General features: G+C 64.5%; 1 protein-coding gene across 4 annotated transcripts; it reads left to right on the top strand.

Moving 5' to 3' along the window:
• Positions 1-664: 664 nt before the first annotated feature.
• USHBP1 (USH1 protein network component harmonin binding protein 1) lies at positions 665-18,888 on the top strand. 4 transcript variants are annotated; one of them, XR_014616739.1, is made up of 15 exons: positions 665-1,363; positions 1,616-1,815; positions 2,311-2,375; positions 2,456-2,583; positions 2,655-2,864; positions 2,941-3,123; positions 3,278-3,372; positions 4,338-4,478; positions 5,541-5,921; positions 6,003-6,234; positions 7,163-7,393; positions 7,473-7,564; positions 8,300-8,422; positions 18,447-18,736; positions 18,767-18,888. XR_014616739.1 is itself a non-coding variant. In XM_084221359.1 (14 exons), the coding sequence occupies exons 1-14, from the start codon at positions 863-865 to the stop codon at positions 9,758-9,760; spliced, it is 2,763 nt and encodes a 920-aa protein (XP_084077485.1). In that variant the 5' UTR covers positions 665-862; the 3' UTR covers positions 9,761-10,133. The 4 variants fall into 4 exon arrangements, 3 of the variants coding, with proteins under 3 accessions (XP_084077485.1, XP_084077484.1, XP_084077483.1); XM_084221359.1 differs by lacking the exons at positions 18,447-18,736; positions 18,767-18,888 and adding an exon at positions 9,580-10,133; XM_084221358.1 differs by lacking the exons at positions 18,447-18,736; positions 18,767-18,888 and having other exon boundaries at positions 7,166-7,393; positions 8,300-9,719.
• The last annotated feature ends 30 nt before the right edge of the window (positions 18,889-18,918 follow it).

The following is an 18,918-nucleotide window of genomic DNA, read 5'->3' as shown; positions in this document are numbered from 1 at the left end:
CAGAACCGGGGGGAACCGGGACAGAACCGGGGGGACCGGGAGAGAACGGGAACCGGGACACAACGGGAATGTGGGGGGGACCGGGGGGACCGGGAGGGAACGGGAACCGGGAGAGGACCGAGGGGACCGGGAGAGAACGGCGGGGATGTGGGGGGGACCGGGGGACCGGGAGGGAACGGGAACCGGGACAGAACCGGGGGGACCGGGACAGAAGGGGGGGGAACCGGGAGAGAACGGGGGGGAACCGGGACACAACGGGAATGTGGGGGGGACCGGGAGGGAACGGCGGGAATGTGGGGGGGACCGGGGGACCAGGAGGGAACGGGAGCCGGGACAGAACGGCGGGGATGTGGGGGGGATCGGGGGGACCGGGAGAAAACGGGGGGGACCGGGACAGAACGGGAACCGGGACTGAACGGGAACGGGGAGAGAACGGGGCGTACCGGGGGAGAACGGGAACCGGGACAGAACGGGAATGTGGGGGGACCGGGGGAACCGGGAGAGAACGGGGGGAACTGGGATGGAATGGGAACCGGGAGAGAACGGGAATGTGGCGGGAACCGGGGGGACCGGGAGAGAACGAGGGGGATCGGTAGGGAATGGGGGAAAACCGGGAGAGAACGGGAACCGGGAGAGAACGGGGGGGGACCGGAGAGAACGGGAACCGGGAAAGAACGGGAACCGGGAAAGAACGGGAACCAGGAGAGAACGGGAACCGGCGGGGAACCAGGGGGGAACCGGGTGGAAACTGGGAGAGAATGGGAACCGGGAGAGAACGGAAACCTGAGGGGACTGGGAGAGAACGGGAACCGGGGGAACCGGGACAGAACAGGAGGAACCGGGACAGAACGGGGACCTTGGAATGGAACTGGGACCTATTGGGAGCCCGGGTGTGAGACTGGGATTGAACAGGAGCCCAGGGTGGAGCTGGAACAGAACGGAAACCGGGGCGGGGAACCGGGAGAGAACGGGAACCGCGGGATGGAGCAGGATCCCCGGGGTGGAACCGGGAGAGAACGGGAACCCCGGGAAGGGAGAGAACGGGACCCTGGGGTGGAACCGGGACAGAACGGGACCCTGGGGTAGAACCGGGACCCTGAGATGGAACTGGGAGGGAACTGGGACCTGTTGGGACCTTCATTGTGGGATTGGAACCGCAGGGATGGAACCGGGAGGGAACGGGAGCCCCGGGACGGAGCGGGGCCTGGTGGGACCCTCGGTGTGGAACCGGGACGGGACCGAGCCCCCGGGTGGGACTGGGACCTGCTGGGAGCCTGGGGGGGGCACCAGGACAGCCCGGAGCCCCAGTTCGGAACTGGGACGTGCTGGGAGCCACGGGCGGGACGATCCCGGCGTGGAGGAGGTGAGCGGGCACTGCCGGGGACGGGCACGGCGCGGGACCGGCCCCAAACCGGGCTGGCCCCAAACCGGGCTGGCCCCACCCGGGACCGACCCCAAACCGGACTAACCCCGCCCGGGACTGACCCCAAACCGGACTGGCCCCACCGGGACCGGCCCCACGCGGCCCCGGGGCTCCCCGCGCCGCGTTCCGCGGTGGAATTCCCGCTCCGGACACCGGAACGGGGCTGGCGGCCACAGCTCCTCCCTGTGCCAGGAGAGCCCGGGCGGTGCCACCCGCGGTGCCCCCGGGGCCGAACGGGGCACCGGCATCCCCGCGGGCCGGCCCCCGCGCCAGGAGGAGGAGGAGGAAGAGGAGGAGGAGGAGGATGAGGAGAGTGACGAGGACGTGGCCGGTGACACCGAGGACTTCCCGCTGCTGGCAGGGGCGGCGCCGCGACAGCAGCGCCCCGCCAGGTACCGGCACCGGGAGCGCGCCACCCGCGGGGACACCGGGAGCGAGGGGGACACCGGGACAGCGGGGACACCGGGACTGAGGGCTCACCGGGACAGCGGGGACACCGGGAGCGCGGCAACACCGGGAGCGAGGGGACACCGGGAGCGCGGGGATACCGGGACAGCGGGGATACCGGGACAGCGGGGACACCGGGAGCGAGGGGACACCGGGACCGAGGGGATACCGGGACAGCGGGGACACCGGGACTGAGGGCTCACCGGGACAGCGGGGACACCGGGAGCGCGGCAACACCGGGACAGCGGGGATACCGGGAGCGAGGGGACATCGGGAGCGCGGGGACACCGGGACTGAGGGGACACCGGGAGCGAGGGGATACCGGGAGCGTGGGGACACCGGGACAGCGGGGACACCGGGAGCGCGGGGACACCGGGACCGAGGGGACACGGGGACCGAGGGGACACCGGGACCTCACCGTGCCCTTCCTCGCCGCGCAGGGAGGATGAGGACGGCTGGGACGCCACCGCCACCGTCCCCCCCGTGAGCGCTGCCAGCCCGGACGGTGAGCGCCACCCCCGTGCCACCCCAGGTGCCACCACCGCGCTGTCCCTGCCCTGATGGCGGCCGTGTCGCTGTCCCCAGCGCGCAGCCCGGACCTCTTCGAGCTCCTGCAGCACGCCGTCAGCTCCCTGGAGCGCGCCGCCTTCTCCCGCCACCGGCAGCCCCCGGCGTGGCCGCCGCCCGCCCCGGCGTGGCACCGGGCGCTCCAGGTGAGCCTCGGCACGGCCGCGGTGCCCGCGGCGGCCCGGTGGGCACCGACTGACCGGGCCGGCACCGGCAGAGCCTGCAGGAGCTGAGCCGCGCACCGGGCTGGGCGAGCCGCTGCTGGCCGGAGGCGGCGGCGGGACCGGGGCTACCGGCGGAGGTGGCGGCGGCGGCGGCGAGGAACGCGAGCCTGCGGGCGGCCCTGGACCGGCGGGACGAGGAGCTGGGCCAGGCCACGGCCGCGCTGCGGGCGCTGCGGGGCGAGCGGGAGCGCCTGCAGGGCAAGGTGGGTGCCACCCTCGGGTGTCACCGTCGGGGTGTCACCAGAGCGGTGCCGGTGCTGAGCCCCGTGTCCGGTTCAGGTGCGGGACCTGCGGGAGGCTCTGGCCAGGCTGGAGGAGCTGGGGGGGTCTGGCAGTGACACCCCCGGGGTGGGTGACACCGCCGGGACTGGCGACACCTCTGGGATCGGCAACACCCCCGGGATCGGTGACACCCCCGGAGTCGGTGACACCCCCGGGCCCAGCAGCCCCCCGGGGCACCGGGTGAGTGCGGGGCTGCGGCACGGGTGGGTCCTGCCCTGGCACGGGGCTCTGGGGTCCCCTCTCTGCGCGATGTCACCCGGGCTGGTGGCGGTGCTCGCTCCCCCGGGATGACCCCCCCGCGCCGCTCCCCTCCATGTCGCCCCCTCCCCTGCAGCCCCGCGCCCCGCTGTCCCCGCTGTCCCCGCTGTCCCCCCAGCCCTCGGTGGACCCCGGCCGGGAGCAGGAGGAGCGGCTGCAGCAGCTGCAGGGGTGAGTCCGCCGAACCCCGAGTGCCCCCGAACCCCGAGTACCCCCGAACCCCGAGTGCCCCCCGAACCCCGAGTCCCCCCCGAACCCCGAGTCCCCCCAAACCCCGAGTCCTTCCCGAACCCCGAGTCCCCTCCCGAACCCCGAGTCCTCCCCGAACCCCGAGTACCCCCCAAACCCCGAGTCCTCCCCGAACCCCCAGTCCTCCCCGAATCCCGAGTCCTCCCCGAACCCCGAGTCCCCCCCGAACCCCGAGTCCTCCCCGAACCCCGAGTACCCCCCAAACCCCGAGTACCCCCGAACCCCGAGTCCTCCCCGAACCCCGAGTACCCCCCAAACCCCGAGTACCCCCGAACCCCGAGTCCTCCCCGAACCCCGAGTCCCCCCCGAACCCCGAGTCCTCCCCGAACCCCGAGTCCCCCCCGAACCTCGAGTGCCCCGAACCTCGAGTCCCCCCCTGAACCTCGAGTCCCCCCAAACCCCGAGTCCCCCCAAACCCCGAGTACCCCCGAACACCGAGTACCCCCAAACCCCGAGTCCCCCCCGAACCCCGAGTCCCCTCCTAAACCCCGAGTACCCCCGACCCCCCTGGGGACACTGAGGCACGGCCCCGCTGCCCCCAGGTTTTCGTTCTGTCCCAGTTCCATCCCAGTTCCCCCCGTTCCGTCCCAGTTCCCCCGGGAGCTGCAGGGCTGGTTCTCCCCCGAACCCCGAATCCCCCCCGAACCCCGAGTCCCCCCGAACCTCGAGTCCCCCCCGAACCCCGAGTCCTCCCCGAACCCCCCCGGGGACACTGAGGCACGGCCCCGGTGCCCCCAGGTTTTCCTTCTGTCCCAGTTCCCCCCGTTCCGTCCCAGTTCCCCCGGGAGCTGCAGGGCTGGTTCTCCCCCGAACCCCCAGTCCCCCCCGAACCCCCAGTCCCCTGAACGCCCCCCGGGGACACTGAGGCCCGGCCCCGGTGCCCGCAGGGCTCTGGCGCGGCTGCAGGAGGCGAACCGGGAGCTGCTGGCGGCGCTGGGCGAGTGCAAGGGCGAGGCGGAGCGGCTGAGCATGGAGCTGGGGCGGCGGGAGGCGCGCTGCAGCGGGCTGCGGCTGGCGCTGAGCTGCAGGTGACACGGGGACAGGCATGGGGACAGGCATGGGGACAGGGGACAGGGATGGGGACAGGCATGGGGACAGCCCCACTGAGCTGCAGCGGGCTGCGGCTGGCGCTGAGCTGCAGGTGACACGGGGACAGGCATGGGGACAGGGATGGGGACAGGCATGGGGACAGCCCCACTGAGCTGCAGCGGACTGCGGCTGGCGCTGAGCTGCAGGTGACACGGGGACAGGGGACAGGGATGGGGACAGGCATGGGGACAGCCCCACTGAGCCCCTTGTCCCGCTGCAGCGGGCTGCAGCTGGCGCTGAGCTGCAGGTGACACGGGGACAGGGGACAGGGATGGGGACAGCCCCACTGAGCTGCAGGTGACACGGGGACAGGGCAGGGGGACAGGGGACACGATATGGGGACAGGGGACACGGCATGGGGACAGGGGACACGGCATAGGGACAGGGGACACGGCATAGGGACAGGGGACACGGCATGGGGACAGCCCCACTGAGCCGCTTATCCCGCTGCAGCGGGCTGCAGCTGGCGCTGAGCTGCAGGTGACACAGGGACAGGGATGGGGACAGGGATGGGGACAGTCCCACTGAGCTGCAGGTGACACGGGGACAGGGCAGGGGGACAGGGGACACGATATGGGGACAGGGGACACGGCATGGGGACAGGGGACAGGCATGGGGACAGGGGACACGGCATAAGGACAGGGGACACGGCATGGGGACAGGGGACAGGCATGGGGACAGGGGACACGGCATGGGGACAGGGGACAGGCATGGGGACAGGGGACACGGCATAGGGACAGGGGACACGGCATGGGGACAGCCCCACTGAGCCGCTTGTCCCGCTGCAGCGGGCTGCAGCTGGCGCTGAGCTGCAGGTGACACAGGGACAGGGATGGGGACAGGGATGGGGACAGTCCCACTGAGCTGCACGTGACACGGGGACAGGGATGGGGACAGGGGACAGGGCTGGGGACAGGGTTGGGGACAGGGTTGGGGACAGGGACAGGGGATGGGGACAGGGACAGGGTTGGGGACAGTCCCCTGAGCCCCTCGTCCCCCAGCGAGCGCTGCGGGGGGGCCTACGCCGCCCTCCTGGACCTGCTGCGGGCACAGGTGGCACCGGGACCCGCCACACCGGAACCGAGCCCGGGCCGCGCACCGGGACCCGGCCCCGCCGCACGGGAACCGAGCCCGGGCCGCGCACCGGGACCCGGAACCGCGGCAGAACCGGGCCCGAACCGCGCACCGGGACCCGGAACCGCGGCAGAACCGGGCCCGAACCGCGCACCGGGACCCGGCCCCGCCGCACCGGGACCCGGCCCCGCCGCACCGGAACCGAGCCCGGGCCGCGCACCGGGACCCGGCCCCGCCGCACCGGAGCCCCCGGGGCCAGCGGAGGCGCACAGCCGTGAGGACCCCGCGCACAGCCCCGGCGCTCACAGGTACCGGGGGGAGGGCGCGGGGGTCCCGGCGCTGAGCCCCCCCGGTGCCCCGTGCCCACCGGCGCCGTGCCCGCCCCGCAGCCCCCGCGGGATGATGGAGGAGGCAGCGCTGCGGGAACTGATCCGGCGGCTCCGCGCCGAGCAGGCGGCGGTGGAGGGGTCCCTGCTGGACGCCGCCGAGCCCCCGGAGCCCCCCCGGGAGCGCGACCCCCGGGGCCGGGCGGAGCGGGCGCTGCGGGAAGCGCGGGCGCTGCTGCCCGGCTGGAGGCGGCCCGAGAAGGAGGAGCTGCTGCAGGAGCTGGGCGTGCTCAAGGTGGGGTTGGGATCCCTCCATGGATCCCTGCCTGGATCCCTTCATGGATCCCTTCATGGAGACTTCCCTGAATCCTTTCTTGGGTCCTTCCCTGGATCCCTTCATGGAGCCCTTCATGGATCCTCCATGGATCCCTTCATGGGTCCTTCCCTGAATCCTTCCCTGGATCCTTCCCTGAATCCTTTCTTGGGTCCCTCCTTGGATTGCTCCATGGATCCTTCCCTGAATCCTTCTATGGATCACTCCTTGGATCCCTCCATGGATTTTTTCATGCATCCTTCCCTAAATCCTTCCCTGAATCCTTTCTTGGGTCCTTCCCTGGATCCCTTCATGGATCCTTTCCTGAATCCTCTCCTGTGTCCTTCCCTGAGTTCTTCCCTGGATCCTTCCCTGAATCCTTTCTTGGATCCTTCCCTGGATCCCTTCATGGATCCTCCATGGATTCTTCCCTGAATCCTCTTCTGCGTCCTTCTCTGAATCCTTTCTTGGATCCCTCCTTGGATCCCTCCATGGATTTCTTCATGGATCCTTCCCTGAATCCTTCCCTGGATCCCTCCATGGATCCTGCATGGATCCCTCCCTGAATCCTTCCCTGGATCCTTCCCTGGATCCTTCCTTGGCTCCTTCCCTGGATTCCTCCCTGGATCCTTCCCTGAATCCTCCCTTGGCTCCTTCCCTGAATCCTTCCCTGGATCCCTCCCTGGATCCCATCCTGGATCCTTCCCCGAATCCTCCCTTGGCTCCTTCCCCGCTCCCTCCCTGGATCCCTCCCTGGATCCTTCCCTGAATCCTCCCTTGGCTCCTTCCCTGGATCCTTCCCTGGATCCTTCCCCGGATCCTCCCTGGCTCCCTCCCCGCTCCCTCCCGTATCCCTCCCCGCTCCCTCCGCCTCTCCCCGGCCGTGCCTCAGTTTCCCCCGCGGTGCCAGGAGGCGCTGGCGGAGCTGCGGACGCGGCTGCAGCTGGCGCAGAAGGAGAAGCGAGCCCTGGAGCTGCTGCTGGCCGCGCACGGGCCCCGCGAGGCCGCGCTGCGGCTGCTGCTGCGGGAACGGCACCGGGAGCGGCACCGGGAGCGGCACCGGGACCGGGACCGGGAGCGGGAACGGGACGGAGCCTCCAGCAGCAGCTCCGGCAGCAGCTCCGGCAGCAGCTCCGAGGAGGTGGGGATGGATGCCGTGGGGCGGTTCCCGGGGTTTGGGGGATGCCGAGGGACGGGAGACAGCCGGGAATGTCCCGCAGGAGGCGCGGATGGGGCGGGGGGCAGCGATGGCGCCGGGGAACCCCCCGGACCCCGAGAGAACGAGGGAGGAGCTGCTCCGGATCCGGGCCAGGTGAGGGATGGGGGCTGGGGGGGATCGGGAAGGTGTGGGGCTGGGAATGTTTGGGGTCGGGAATGGTGTGGGATTGGGAATGGTGTGGGATTGGGAATTGTGTGGGGTCAGGAATTGTGTGGGGTCGGGAATTGTGTGGGGTCAGGAATTGTGTGGGGCTGGGAACGCTGTGGGGTCGGGAACGGTGTGGGGTTGGGAATTGTGTGGGGTCAGGAATGGTGTGGGGTCGGGAATGGTGTGAGGCTGGGAATGGTGTGGGATTGGGAACGGTGTGGGGTCGGGAATTGTGTGGGGTCGGGAATGGTGTGGGATTGGGAATGGTGTGGGGCTGGGATTGTGTGGGGTCGGGAATGGTGTGGGGCTGGGAATGTGTGGGGCTGGGAATGGTGTGGGATTGGGAACGTGTGAGGCTGGGAAGGGTGTGGGACAGGGAATTCTGTGGGGTTGGGAATTGCTTGGAACAGGGAATTGTGTGGGGTTGGGAATTGTGTGGGGTTGGGAATTGTGTGGGGTTGGGAATTTCGTGGGACAGGGAATTGTGTGGGGTTGGGAATTGTTTGGAGCAGGGAATTCCATGGGGTTGGGAATTCTGTGGGATTGGGAATTCCGTGGGATTGGGAATTCCGCGGGGTTGGGAATTCCGCGGGGTTGTGAATCCCGCGGGGTTGTGAATCCCTCGGGCCGGGCCTGGCGCGGGGCCCGGGGTGGCCCTGGTGGCAGTGCCCGCGTCCCCAGGACGGAGCAGCTGCGGGGCCGTGCCCGGGCGCTGGCGCTGGCGCTGGAGCGGGGCAGCGCTGCCAGCCGCGCGCAGCAGGGACACAGCGCCACTGTCACCCTGGAGCTCCTGCAGGCGCACAGGTGGGCGCGGCCACCGGGTCCCTGCCTGTCCCCTGCCTGTCCCCTGCCTGTCCCCTGTGTGTCCCCTGCATGTCCTGGGTGTCCTGTGTGTACTGCGTGTCCTGGGTGTCCTGTGTCCCCTGCATGTCCACTGCCTGTCCCCTGCGTGTCCTGTGTCCCCTGCGTGTCCTGTGTCCCCTGTGTCCCCTGTGTGTCCTGTGTTCCCTGCGTGTCCTGTGTGTCCTGGGTTCCCTGGGTGTCCCCTGCCTGTCCCCTGCCTGTCCCCTGCGTGTCCTGTGTCCCCTGGGTGTACTGGGTGTCCTGGGTTTCCTGTGTCCCCTGGGTCCCCTGGGTGTCCTGGATGTCCCTGGGTCCCCTGCGTGTCCCCTGCATGTCCCCTGTGTGTCCTGTGTGTCCTGCGTGTCCTGTGTCCCCTGGGTGTCCTGGGTCTCCTGCGTGTCCCCTGGGTGTCCTGGGTGTCCTGTGTCCTCTGGGTCCTCTGGGTGTCCTGTGTCCCCTGCGTGTCCTGGGTTCCCTGGGTGTCCTGGGTGTCCTGCATGTCCCTGGGTGTCCTGGATGTCCCTGGGTCCCCTGGGTTCCCTGTGTCCCCTGGGTGTCCTGTGTCCTCTGAAGGTCCTGAGTGTCCCTGGGTGTCTTGCACGTCCCTGGGTCCCCTGAAGGTCCTGATTGTCCCTGTGTCCCCTGGGTGTCCTGCGTCCCCTCAGCTCCCTCAGTCCCCCTGGCTCCCCTTGGTTCCCTGGATTTCTGGAAGCCCTGACTCCCCTTCTTCCCCTGGTTCCCCAAATCCCCCAATTCCCTAAATCCCCAAATCCCCAAATCCCCAAATCCCCATCTCCCCTGATTCCCTGACTCCCTAAATCCCCAAATCCCCGGCTCCCCCCGATTCCCCAGCTCCCCTGACTCCTTAAATCCCTAAACCCCCAAAACGCCCAGCTCCCTCAACTTCCTGACTCCCAAATTCCCAAAATCCCAAAACCCAAAAATCCCAAAATCCAAAACTCCAAAACTCCAAAAATCCCAAAATCCAAAACTCCACTGCTCCCCCTCATCCTCCCGCCTCCCCCAACTCCCCAAACCCCCCAACCCCGCCGCACGCCCCGGCTGCCCCCGCCCCCCCGGTGCTGTCCCGGTTCCCGGTGATGTCCCGGTGCCCGCAGCTCGCTGGCCCTGGCGTACCGCGGGGCGCGGCGCAAGCAGGCGGAGCAGCTGCGGCGGCTGCAGGCGCGGGCGGCGGCGCTGCGGGGCCAGCACGGCCGCAGGGAGCGAGCGCTGGCCCGGAGCCTGCGGGAGATGGAGCGAGGAGGAGGAGGAGGAGGAGGAGGAGAGACCTGCATCTAGGGAGCGCCGGGAATCCCGGGGGAAACGCGGGAATCCCGGGGGAAACCCAAAAATCCATGGAGAGCCCCGGAAATCTATGGGGAAACACGGGAATCCATGGGGAGACTCGGGAATCCGTGGGGAAATCTGAAAATCTGTGGGGAGCCCTGGAAATCCCTGGGGAAACAAAGAAATCCCTGGGGAGAATCGGGAATCCCTGGGGAGACTCGGGAATCTATGGGGAAGTCTGAAAATATATGGGGAGCCCTGGAAATCCTCGGGGAAACCCAAAAATCCATGGAGAGCTCTGGAAATCTATGGGGAAACACAGAAATCCCTGGGGAGACTCGGGAAATCGTGGGGAAATCTGAAAATCTGTGGGGAAACCTGAAAATTCTTGGGGAAACCCAAAAATCCATGGAGAGCTCCGGAAATCTATGGGGAAACACGGGAATCCATGGGGAGACTCGGGAATCCCTGGGGAGAATCAGGAATCCCTGGGGAGACTCGGGAATCCCTGGGGAAATCTGAAAATATATGGGGAGCCCTGGAAATCCCTGGGGAAAAAAAGAAATCCCTGGAGAAATCTGGAAATTCGTGGGGAGCGCCGGGAATCCCTGGGGAAACACGGAAATCCATGGGGAGAATCAGGAATCCCTGGGGAGACTCGGGAATCCCTGGGGAAATCTGAAAATCCTTGGGGAAACCCAAAAATCCATGGAGAGCTCTGGAAATACCTGGGGAAACACGGGAATCCATGGGGAGACTCGGGAATCCCTGGGGAGACTCGGGAATCTATGGGGAAGTCTGAAAATATATGGGGAGCCCTGGAAATCCTCGGGGAAACCCAAAAATCCATGGAGAGCTCTGGAAATCTATGGGGAAACACAGAAATCCCTGGGGAGACTCGGGAAATCGTGGGGAAATCTGAAAATCTGTGGGGAAACCTGAAAATCTGTGGGGAAACCCAAAAATCCATGGGGAAACTTGGAAATCCCTGGGGAAACACGGAAATCCATGGGGAGACTCGGGAATCTGTGGGGAAATCTGAAAATCTGTGGGGAAACCTGAAAATCTGTGGGGAAACCCAAAAATCCATGGGGAGCCCCGGAAATCCATGGGGAAACGCGGGAATCCCTGGGGAGACTCAGAAATCCGTGGGGAGCCCTGGAAATCCATGGGGAAACTTGGAAATCTATGGGAAACCCAAAAATCCGTGAGGGAAATGCAAAAATCTGTGGGGAAACAAAAAAAAACCGTGGGGAAATCTGAAAATCTGTGGGGAAATCTGAAAATCTGTGGGAGAGCCCTGGAAATCCCTGGGGAAACACGGGAATCCCTGGGGAAACACGGGAATCCCTGGGGAAACACGGGAATCCCTGGGGAGAATCGGGAATCCGTGGGGAGACCCAAAAATCCATGGGGAAATCTGAAAATCTGTGGGGGAGCCCCAGAAATCTATGGGGAAACTCAGGAATCTATGGGGAAATCTGAAAATCTGTGGAGAAACCTGAAAATCCTTGGGGAAACCCAAAAATCCATGGAGAGCTCTGGAAATCTCTGGGGAGACTCAGAAATCCGTGGGGAGACTCAGGAATCTGTGGGGAAACCTGAAAATCTGTGGGAGAAACCCAAAAACCCGTGGGGAAATCCAGAAACCCGTGGGGAAATCTGAAAATCTGTGGGGAAACCTGAAAATTCTTGGGGAAACCCAAAAATCCATGGAGAGCTCCAGAAATCCATGGGGAAACTTGGAAATCTATGGGGAAACCCAAAAATCCATGGGGGAACCTGAAAATCCCTGGGGAAACCCGAAAATCCGTGGGGAAATCTGAAAATCCGTCTAGTGTCTGTCCGGTGTCCGTGTCCGGTGTCCGTGTCCGGTGTCTGTCCGGTGTCTGTCCATGTCTGGTGTCTGTCTGGTGTCTGTCCCGTGTCCGTGTCCGGTGTCTGTCCGCTGTCCGGTGTCTGTCCGGTGTCTGTCCGGTGTCTGTCCGTGTCCGGTGTCTGTCCAGTGTCTGTCCGTGTCCGGTGTCTGTCCGGTGTCTGTCCGGTGTCTGTCCGTGTCCGGTGTCTGTCCGGTGTCTGTCCGTGTCCGGTGTCTGTCCGGTGTCTGTCCGGTGTCTGTCCATGTCCGGTGTCTGTCCGGTGTCTGTCCGGTGTCTGTCCGTGTCCGGTGTCTGTCCGGTGTCTGTCCGGTGTCTGTCCGGTGTCTGTCCATGTCTGGTGTCTGTCTGGTGTCTGTCCCGTGTCCGTGTCCGGTGTCTGTCCGCTGTCCGGTGTCTGTCCGGTGTCTGTCCGGTGTCTGTCCGGTGTCTGTCCGGTATCCGGTGTCCGTGTCCGGTGTCTGTCCGGTGTCTGTCCATGTCCGGTGTCTGTCCGGTGTCTGTCCGGTGTCTGTCCGTGTCCGGTGTCTGTCCGTGTCCGGGGGCCCGGCTGGCCCCGGGGTCAGGGGTCAGGGGTCAGGGGTCAGGGGTCAGGGGTCAGGGGTCAGGGGTCAGGGCTCGGCCCCTTTGGGGTCGGGATTCTCTTTGTGTGGGGGCAGCGCCTGTGACAGGCGGGGCCACCTCGGGCCTGGGGACAGCGGGGGACAGGGCAGGGGGCACTGGGACACGGTGGGGGACAGGGGACAGGGCAGGGGGACAGGGGACATGACAGGGGACAGGGCAGGGGACAGGGCAGATGGCATTGGGATGGGCACAGGGCAGGGGACAGGGCAGGGGACAGGGGACAGGGCAGGGGACAGGGCAGGGGACAGGGGACAGGGGGGATGAATGGAGGGAGGGAGTGGCACCGATCCAATCCCAGTCCAGTCCCAGTATGATCCCAGTCCAATCCCGATCCAATCCCAGTATGATCCCAGTTCAATCCCAATCCCAGTCCAGTCCCACTCCAATCCCAGTCCAATCCAATCCCAGTCCAGTCCCAGTATGATCCCAGTCCAATCCCGATCCAATCCCAGTCCAATCCCGATCCAATCCCAGTCCAATCCCAATCCAATCCCAGTCCAGTCCCAGTATGATCCCAATCCAATCCCAATCCAATCCCAGTATGATCCCAGTTCAATCCCAATCCAATCCCAGTCCAGTCCCAGTATGATCCCAGTCCAATCCCGATCCAATCCCAGTATGATCCCAGTTCAATCCCAATCCAATCCCAGTCCAGTCCCAGTATGATCCCAGTCCAATCCCAATCCAATCCCAGTCCAATCCAATCCCAGTCCAGTCCCAGTACGATCCCAGTCCAATCCCAATCCAATCCTAGTCCAATCCAGTCCCAGTCCACTCCCAGTCCAACCCCAGTATGATCCCACTCCAATCCCGATCCAATCCCAGTCCAATCCCAGTCCAAACCCAGTCCAATCCAGATCCAACCCCGACCCAATCCCAGTCCAACCCCAGTCCAATCCCAGTCCAACCCCAGTCCAATCCCAGTCCAACCCCAGTCCAATCCCAGTATGATCCCAATCCAATCCCGATCCAATCCCAGTCTGATCCCAGTCCCATCCCAGTCCAATCCCACTCCAATCCCAGTCCAATCCTGATCATATCCCAGTCCAGTCCCAGTCCAATCCCAATCCAGTCCCAGTCCAATCCCAGTCCAGCCTCAGTCCAATCCCAAATTTTGGAGCCTTCCCGGGGCAGTGGAGCGAGGAGGAGGAGGAGGAGGAGGGGTGGGAATGGAATTATTCAGGAATTCAGGAATTCAGGAATCTGGGAACTGGAATTCCTCCACAGGGGTGGGAATGGGAATTATTCAGGAATTCGGGAGCTGGAATTCGGCAGGAGGGGTGGGAACAGGAATTATTCAGGAATTCAGGAATTCAGGAATCTGGGGACTGGAATTCCTCCACAGGGGTGGGAATGGGAATTATTCGGGAATTTGGGAATTTGGGAGCTGGAATTCCTCATGGAGGGGTGGGAACAGGAATTATTTGGGAATTTGGGAACTGGAATTCCTCCATGGGGGTGGGTGAGAACGGGAATTATTCGGGAATTTGGGAACTTGCATTCCTCCACGGGGTTGGGAACAGGAATTATTCGGGAATTCAGGAATCTGGGACCTGGAATTCCTCTGGAGCTCAAGCCTCGAAACAAGCCTGGATCCGATTTGTTCCCGGGTTGTCCTTTTGGGGTTTTCTTGGGGGTTTGGGTTGGGTTTTCCAGGGAATCCCAGGCCATAAATCCCAGCCTGGCACGGGGGAAGGGCGGGGGGGACCCCGGATTGGGACCCCCCAAAAGCCAACCCCGTTCCCAGGGGTTATCCAGGGATTTGGGGAATTGGGATCCTTCCAGGGCACCCTAAATCCAGGAATTGGGGCACCCCGGAATTGTGGGGACAGGGGATTGGGATCCCCAAAACCCAGCCCTGTTCCCAGTGGATTTCCCAGGGGTTATCCCACAATTGTGGGGCTTTAGGATCAAACCCCGAAATCCCAGGAATTTGGGGCACCCCACTCTTGGGGGACACGGGAATCTTGACCCCAAAACCCAACCCTGTTCCCAGATGGATTTCCCAGGGGTTATCCCAGGATTTGGGGAATTGGGATCCTTCCAGGGCACCCTAAATCCAGGGAATTGGGGCACCCCGGAATTGTGGGGACAGGGGATTGGGATCCCCCAAAACCCAGCCCTGTTCCCAGTGGATTTCCCAGGGGTTATCCCACAATTGTGGGGCTTTAGGATCAAACCCCGAAATCCCGGGAATTTGGGGCACCCCAACCTTGGGGGACACTGTGGGGACAGGGGGACCCTTGACCCCAAAACCCAGCCCCGTTCCCAGTGGATTTCCCGGTGGTTACCCCACAATTTGTGGGGCTTTAGGATCAAACCCTAAATCTCAGGAATTTGGGGCACCCCACCCTTGGGGGATACGGGAATCTCGACCCCAAAACCCAGCCCTGTTCCCAGATGGATTTTCTGGGGGTTACCCCAAGATTTGTGGGGCTTTAGGATCAAACCCCTAAATCCCAGGAATTGGGGCACCCCACTCTTGGGGACACTGTGGGGACAGGGGGAATCTTGACCCCAAACCCAGCCCCGTTCCCAGTGCATTTCCCAGGGTTTACCCCACAATTTGTGGGGCTTTAGGATCAACCCCTAAATCCCAGGAATTTGGGCACCCCACTCTTGGGGGATACAGGAATCTCGACCCCAAAACCCAGCCCTGTTCCCAGATGGATTTCCCAGGGCTTATCCCAGGATTTGGGGAATTGGGATCCTTCCAGGGCACCCTAAATCCCGGGAATTGGGGCACCCCAACCTTGGGGGACACTGTGGGGACAGGAGGACTCTTGACCCCAAAACCCAGCCCCGTTCCCAGATGGATTTCCCAGGGGTTATCCCAGGATTTGTGGGGCTTTAGGATCAAACCCTAAATCCAGGGAATTTGGGGCACCCCGGAATTGTGGGGATAGGGGATTGGGATCCCCCAAAACCCAGCCCCATTCCCAGTGGATTTCCCAGGGTTTACCCCACAATTTGTGGGGCTTTAGGATCAACCCCTAAATCCAGGGAATTTGGGGCACCCCACTCTTGACCCCAAAACCAGCCCCGTTCCCAGTGGATTTCCCGGGGTTATCCCACAATTGTGGGGCTTTAGGATCAAACCCCTAAATCCCAGGAATTTGGGGCACCCCAACCTTGGGGGACACGGGAATCTCGACCCCAAAACCCAGCCCTATTCCCAGCTGGATTTTCTGGGGGTTACCCCAAGATTTGTGGGGCTTTAGGATCAAACCCCTAAATCCTGGGAATTGGGGCACCCCACTCTTGACCCCAAAACCAGCCCCGTTCCCAGGGGATTTTCTGGGGGTTATCCCAGGATTTGGGGAATTGGGATCCTTCCAGGGCACCCTAAATCCCGGGAATTGGGGCACCACACTCTTGGGGACACTGTGGGGACAGCGGGACCCTTGACCCCAAAACGAGCCCCGTTCCCAGCTGGATTTCCCAGGTGGCTCTAGGATCAAACCCCTAAATCCCAGGAATTTGGGGTTCAATCCCATTTATGGCCATCTCCGCCCCACCCCAATTCCAGCCTTCCCCAAATCCCAGAACCCGGAACTCCGAGGCCTCGGGGTCACGGTGGCGTTTTTGGGGTCACTTTGGGGACTTTGGCCCCGGGGTGGCCCGGGCAGGGCGGGGTGCCGGGGTCAGGCGCCTTTTCCCGCTGGGATTATCCCGATGATCCCGATGATCCCGGGTTAATGATTCCCAGCAATCCCAGAATCCCAACACCCACCGGGACGGGTCCGACTGGATCGACCGCATTGCAGACGGGGCCGCGGGATTTGGGGCCGGGGGGGCTTTATGGGGCCAAGGGGGCTTTGGGGCCAAGGGGGCTTTATGGGGTCAAGGGGGCTTTGGGGTCGTGGGGACCTTTTGGGGCTGCAGGGACTTTGGGGCCAAGGGGGCTTTATGGGGCTGTGGGGGCTTTGGGGTCATGGGGGCTTTATGGGGCTGTGGGGGCTTTGGGGTCATGGGGGCTTTGGGGTCATGGGGACCTTTTGGGGCCATGGGGACTTTGGGGCCAAGGGGGCTTTATGGGGTCAAGGGGGCTTTATGGGGCCACAGGGCTTTATGGGGCTGCGGGGCCTTTGGGGCCAAGGGGGCTTTGGGGCCATGGGGACCTTTTGGGGCCATGGGGACTTTGGGGTCATAGGGACCTTTTGGGGCCGCCGGGGCTTTGGGGCCACGGGGGCTTTATGGGGCCGCGGGGACTTTTGGGTCACGGAGACCCTTTGGGGCCGCAGGGACCTTTTGGGGCCTTGGTGTTTTTTGGGGCCTTTTGAGGTCTCAGGACTTTTTGGGGTCACAGGACCTTTTGGGGCCACAGGACCTTTTGGGGCCTTTTGGAGGTCTGAGGACTTTTTGGGGTCTCAGGACTTCTTGGGGTCATGGCACTTTTTGGGGTCTCAGTGACCCTTTGGGGCTGCAGGGACTTTGGGGCTGTGGGGGCTTTATGGGGCTGTGGGGACCTTTTGGGGCCATGGCGCTTTCTGGGGCCTTTTGGAGGTCTCAGGACTTTTTGGGGTCTCAGGACTTTATGGGGTCATGGCACTTTTTGGGGTCACAGCGACCCTTTGGGGCCACAGGACCTTTGGGGCCTTGGGGACCTTTTGGGGCCATGGCACTTTTTGAGGCCTTTTTGGGGTCTCAGGACTTTTTGGGGTCACAGGACTTTTTGGGGCTGTGAGATTTTATGGGGCCATGTGTTTTTTTGGGGTCATGGGACACTACGGGGCCACGGGACTTTATGGGGCCACTGATTTGTTTTCCTGGTACAATGTGGGGCTCCCAGTTTGATCCTGGAATCCCAGTGCTCCCAGTTTGATCCTGGAATCCCAGTGCTCCCAGTTTGATCCCGGATTCCCAGTGCTCCCAGTTTGCCCCGGATTCCCAGTGCTCCCAGTTTGATCCTGGAATCCCAGTGCTCCCAGTTTGCCCCGGAATCCCAGTGCTCCCAGTTTGACCCTGGAACCCCCGAGCTGGGCCAGGCCTCTGCCGGATCCCGGGATCCCAGCTGGATCTTGGCATCCCAGTTGGAGCCCAGTTGGATTTGGCATCCCAGTTGGATCCCAGTTTCTCGATCCCATCCCGGTTTCCCAGTCCCATCCCAGTTTCCCAGTTTGATCCCGGTTTCCCAACCCCATTCCCGTTTCCCAACCCCATTCCCGTTTCCCAGCCCCATCCCGGTTTCTCAATCCCATTCCCGTTTCCCGGTCCCATTCCCGTTTCCCAGTTTGATCCCGGTTTCCCAGCCCCATCCCCGTTTCCCAGCCCCATCCCCGTTTCCCAGTTTGATCCCAGTTTCCCAGCCCCATCCTGGTTTCCCAGCCCCATCCCCGTTTCCCAGTTTGATCCCGGTTTCCCAGCCCCATCCCCGTTTCCCAGCCCCATCCCGGTTTCCCCATCCCCGTTTCCCAGCCCCATCCCGGTATCCCGGTCCCATTCCCGTTTCCCAGCCCCATCCCCGTTTCCCCATCCCCGTTTCCCGGTCCCATCCCGGTTTCCCGGTCCCATCCCCGTTTCCCAGCCCCATCCCCGTTTCCCGGCCCCATCCCCGTTAGTCCCGGCCCCATCCCGGTTTCCCAGCCCCATCCCCGTTTCCCAGCCCCATCCCCGTTTCCCAGTCCCATCCCGGTTTCCCGGTCCCATCCCCGTTTCCCAGCCCCATCCCCGTTTCCCGGTCCCATCCCCGTTAGTCCCGGCCCCATCCCGGTTTCCCAGCGCTCCCGGTGCCGGCCGAGCCCCGGGGGTGCTCGGGAGGGGCCCCGGCCGCCGCCTCCGATGCCCGAACCGCGCTCTCCACCCCCGCTTCCCCCGGTGGCCCCGCTGGTCCCGGTGGCCCCGCTGGTCCCGGTGGCCGTTCCCGACCCGCGGGGCGCGGGGGGCGGGGAGCGGCCCCGGTGCGGCGGCGGCGGCGGCGGCGGGGCCGGGACCGGGGCAGGACCCGGGAGCGGAAGGGGAGGAGGCCGGGGAGGAGCATCCAGGGCGGCCACCGCGGCAGCGGCTGAACTTTGCTCTTTCACGGGAGGCGGGGAGAGCCCCGGGGCTCGGCGGAGCCGGTCCCGCCGCACCCGCAGCCGCACCGGCACCGGGCTGCGAGCGGCGGCGGGGCCCGGAGAGCGGCGAGGGCGAACCGGGGCAGCGCCGCCTCCTTCCTCCTCCTCCTCCTCCTCCTCTTCTCCTCCTCCTCCTTCCAGCCGGTGCCGCGGAGCGCAGGAGCCACCGGGGGCGGGAGCGGCCCCGCATGCGGCCGGTGCCCGCGGGGGGATGCGCCGCGCCCCGGCCCCGCCGCCGCCGCCGCCGCAAACTTTCCGCGGGGCCGTGAACCGGCAGGAGGAGGAGGAGGAGGAGAGCGACAAATCCCTGAGGGGGCGACCCCAAAAAAAAACCTAAAAAAGAAAAAACTACCCCAAAAAGCGGAGCTTTTCCCAGCCGGCGGTTTCTCGGTAAAACTTACCGAACTCGGAGCGGGGAAGAACCGGGAGGGGTAGAACCGGGAGGAGAAGAACCGGGAGAGGAAGAACCGGGGGGAGAAGAACCGGGAGAGGAAGAACCGGGAGAGGAAGAACCGGGAGCAGAACCAGCACCGGGAGGGGAAGAACCGGGAGGAAAAGAGCCGGGAGCAGAACCGGCACCTGGACGGGAGGAACCGGGAGAAGAACCGGGAGG

Source organism: Fringilla coelebs (assembly GCF_963513975.1).
Source record: "Fringilla coelebs genome assembly, chromosome: 24".
NCBI classification, from domain to species: domain Eukaryota; kingdom Metazoa; phylum Chordata; class Aves; order Passeriformes; family Fringillidae; genus Fringilla; species Fringilla coelebs.
Note: the sequence above shows the minus strand (reverse complement) of the source record. Positions and strands in the feature narration are given on the sequence as shown.

Excerpts from the sequence above, each read along its gene's own strand:
- USHBP1 (XM_084221357.1), top strand. The coding sequence starts at position 863 with ATGGAACTGGGACCTATTGGGAGCCCGGGTGTGAGACTGGGATTGAAC. Across the intron at positions 3,124-3,277 it reads GCAGCCCCCCGGGGCACCGG|CCCCGCGCCCCGCTGTCCCC; the intron begins GTGAGTGCGGGG and ends CCTCCCCTGCAG. Across the intron at positions 7,394-7,472 it reads CCGGCAGCAGCTCCGAGGAG|GAGGCGCGGATGGGGCGGGG; the intron begins GTGGGGATGGAT and ends AATGTCCCGCAG.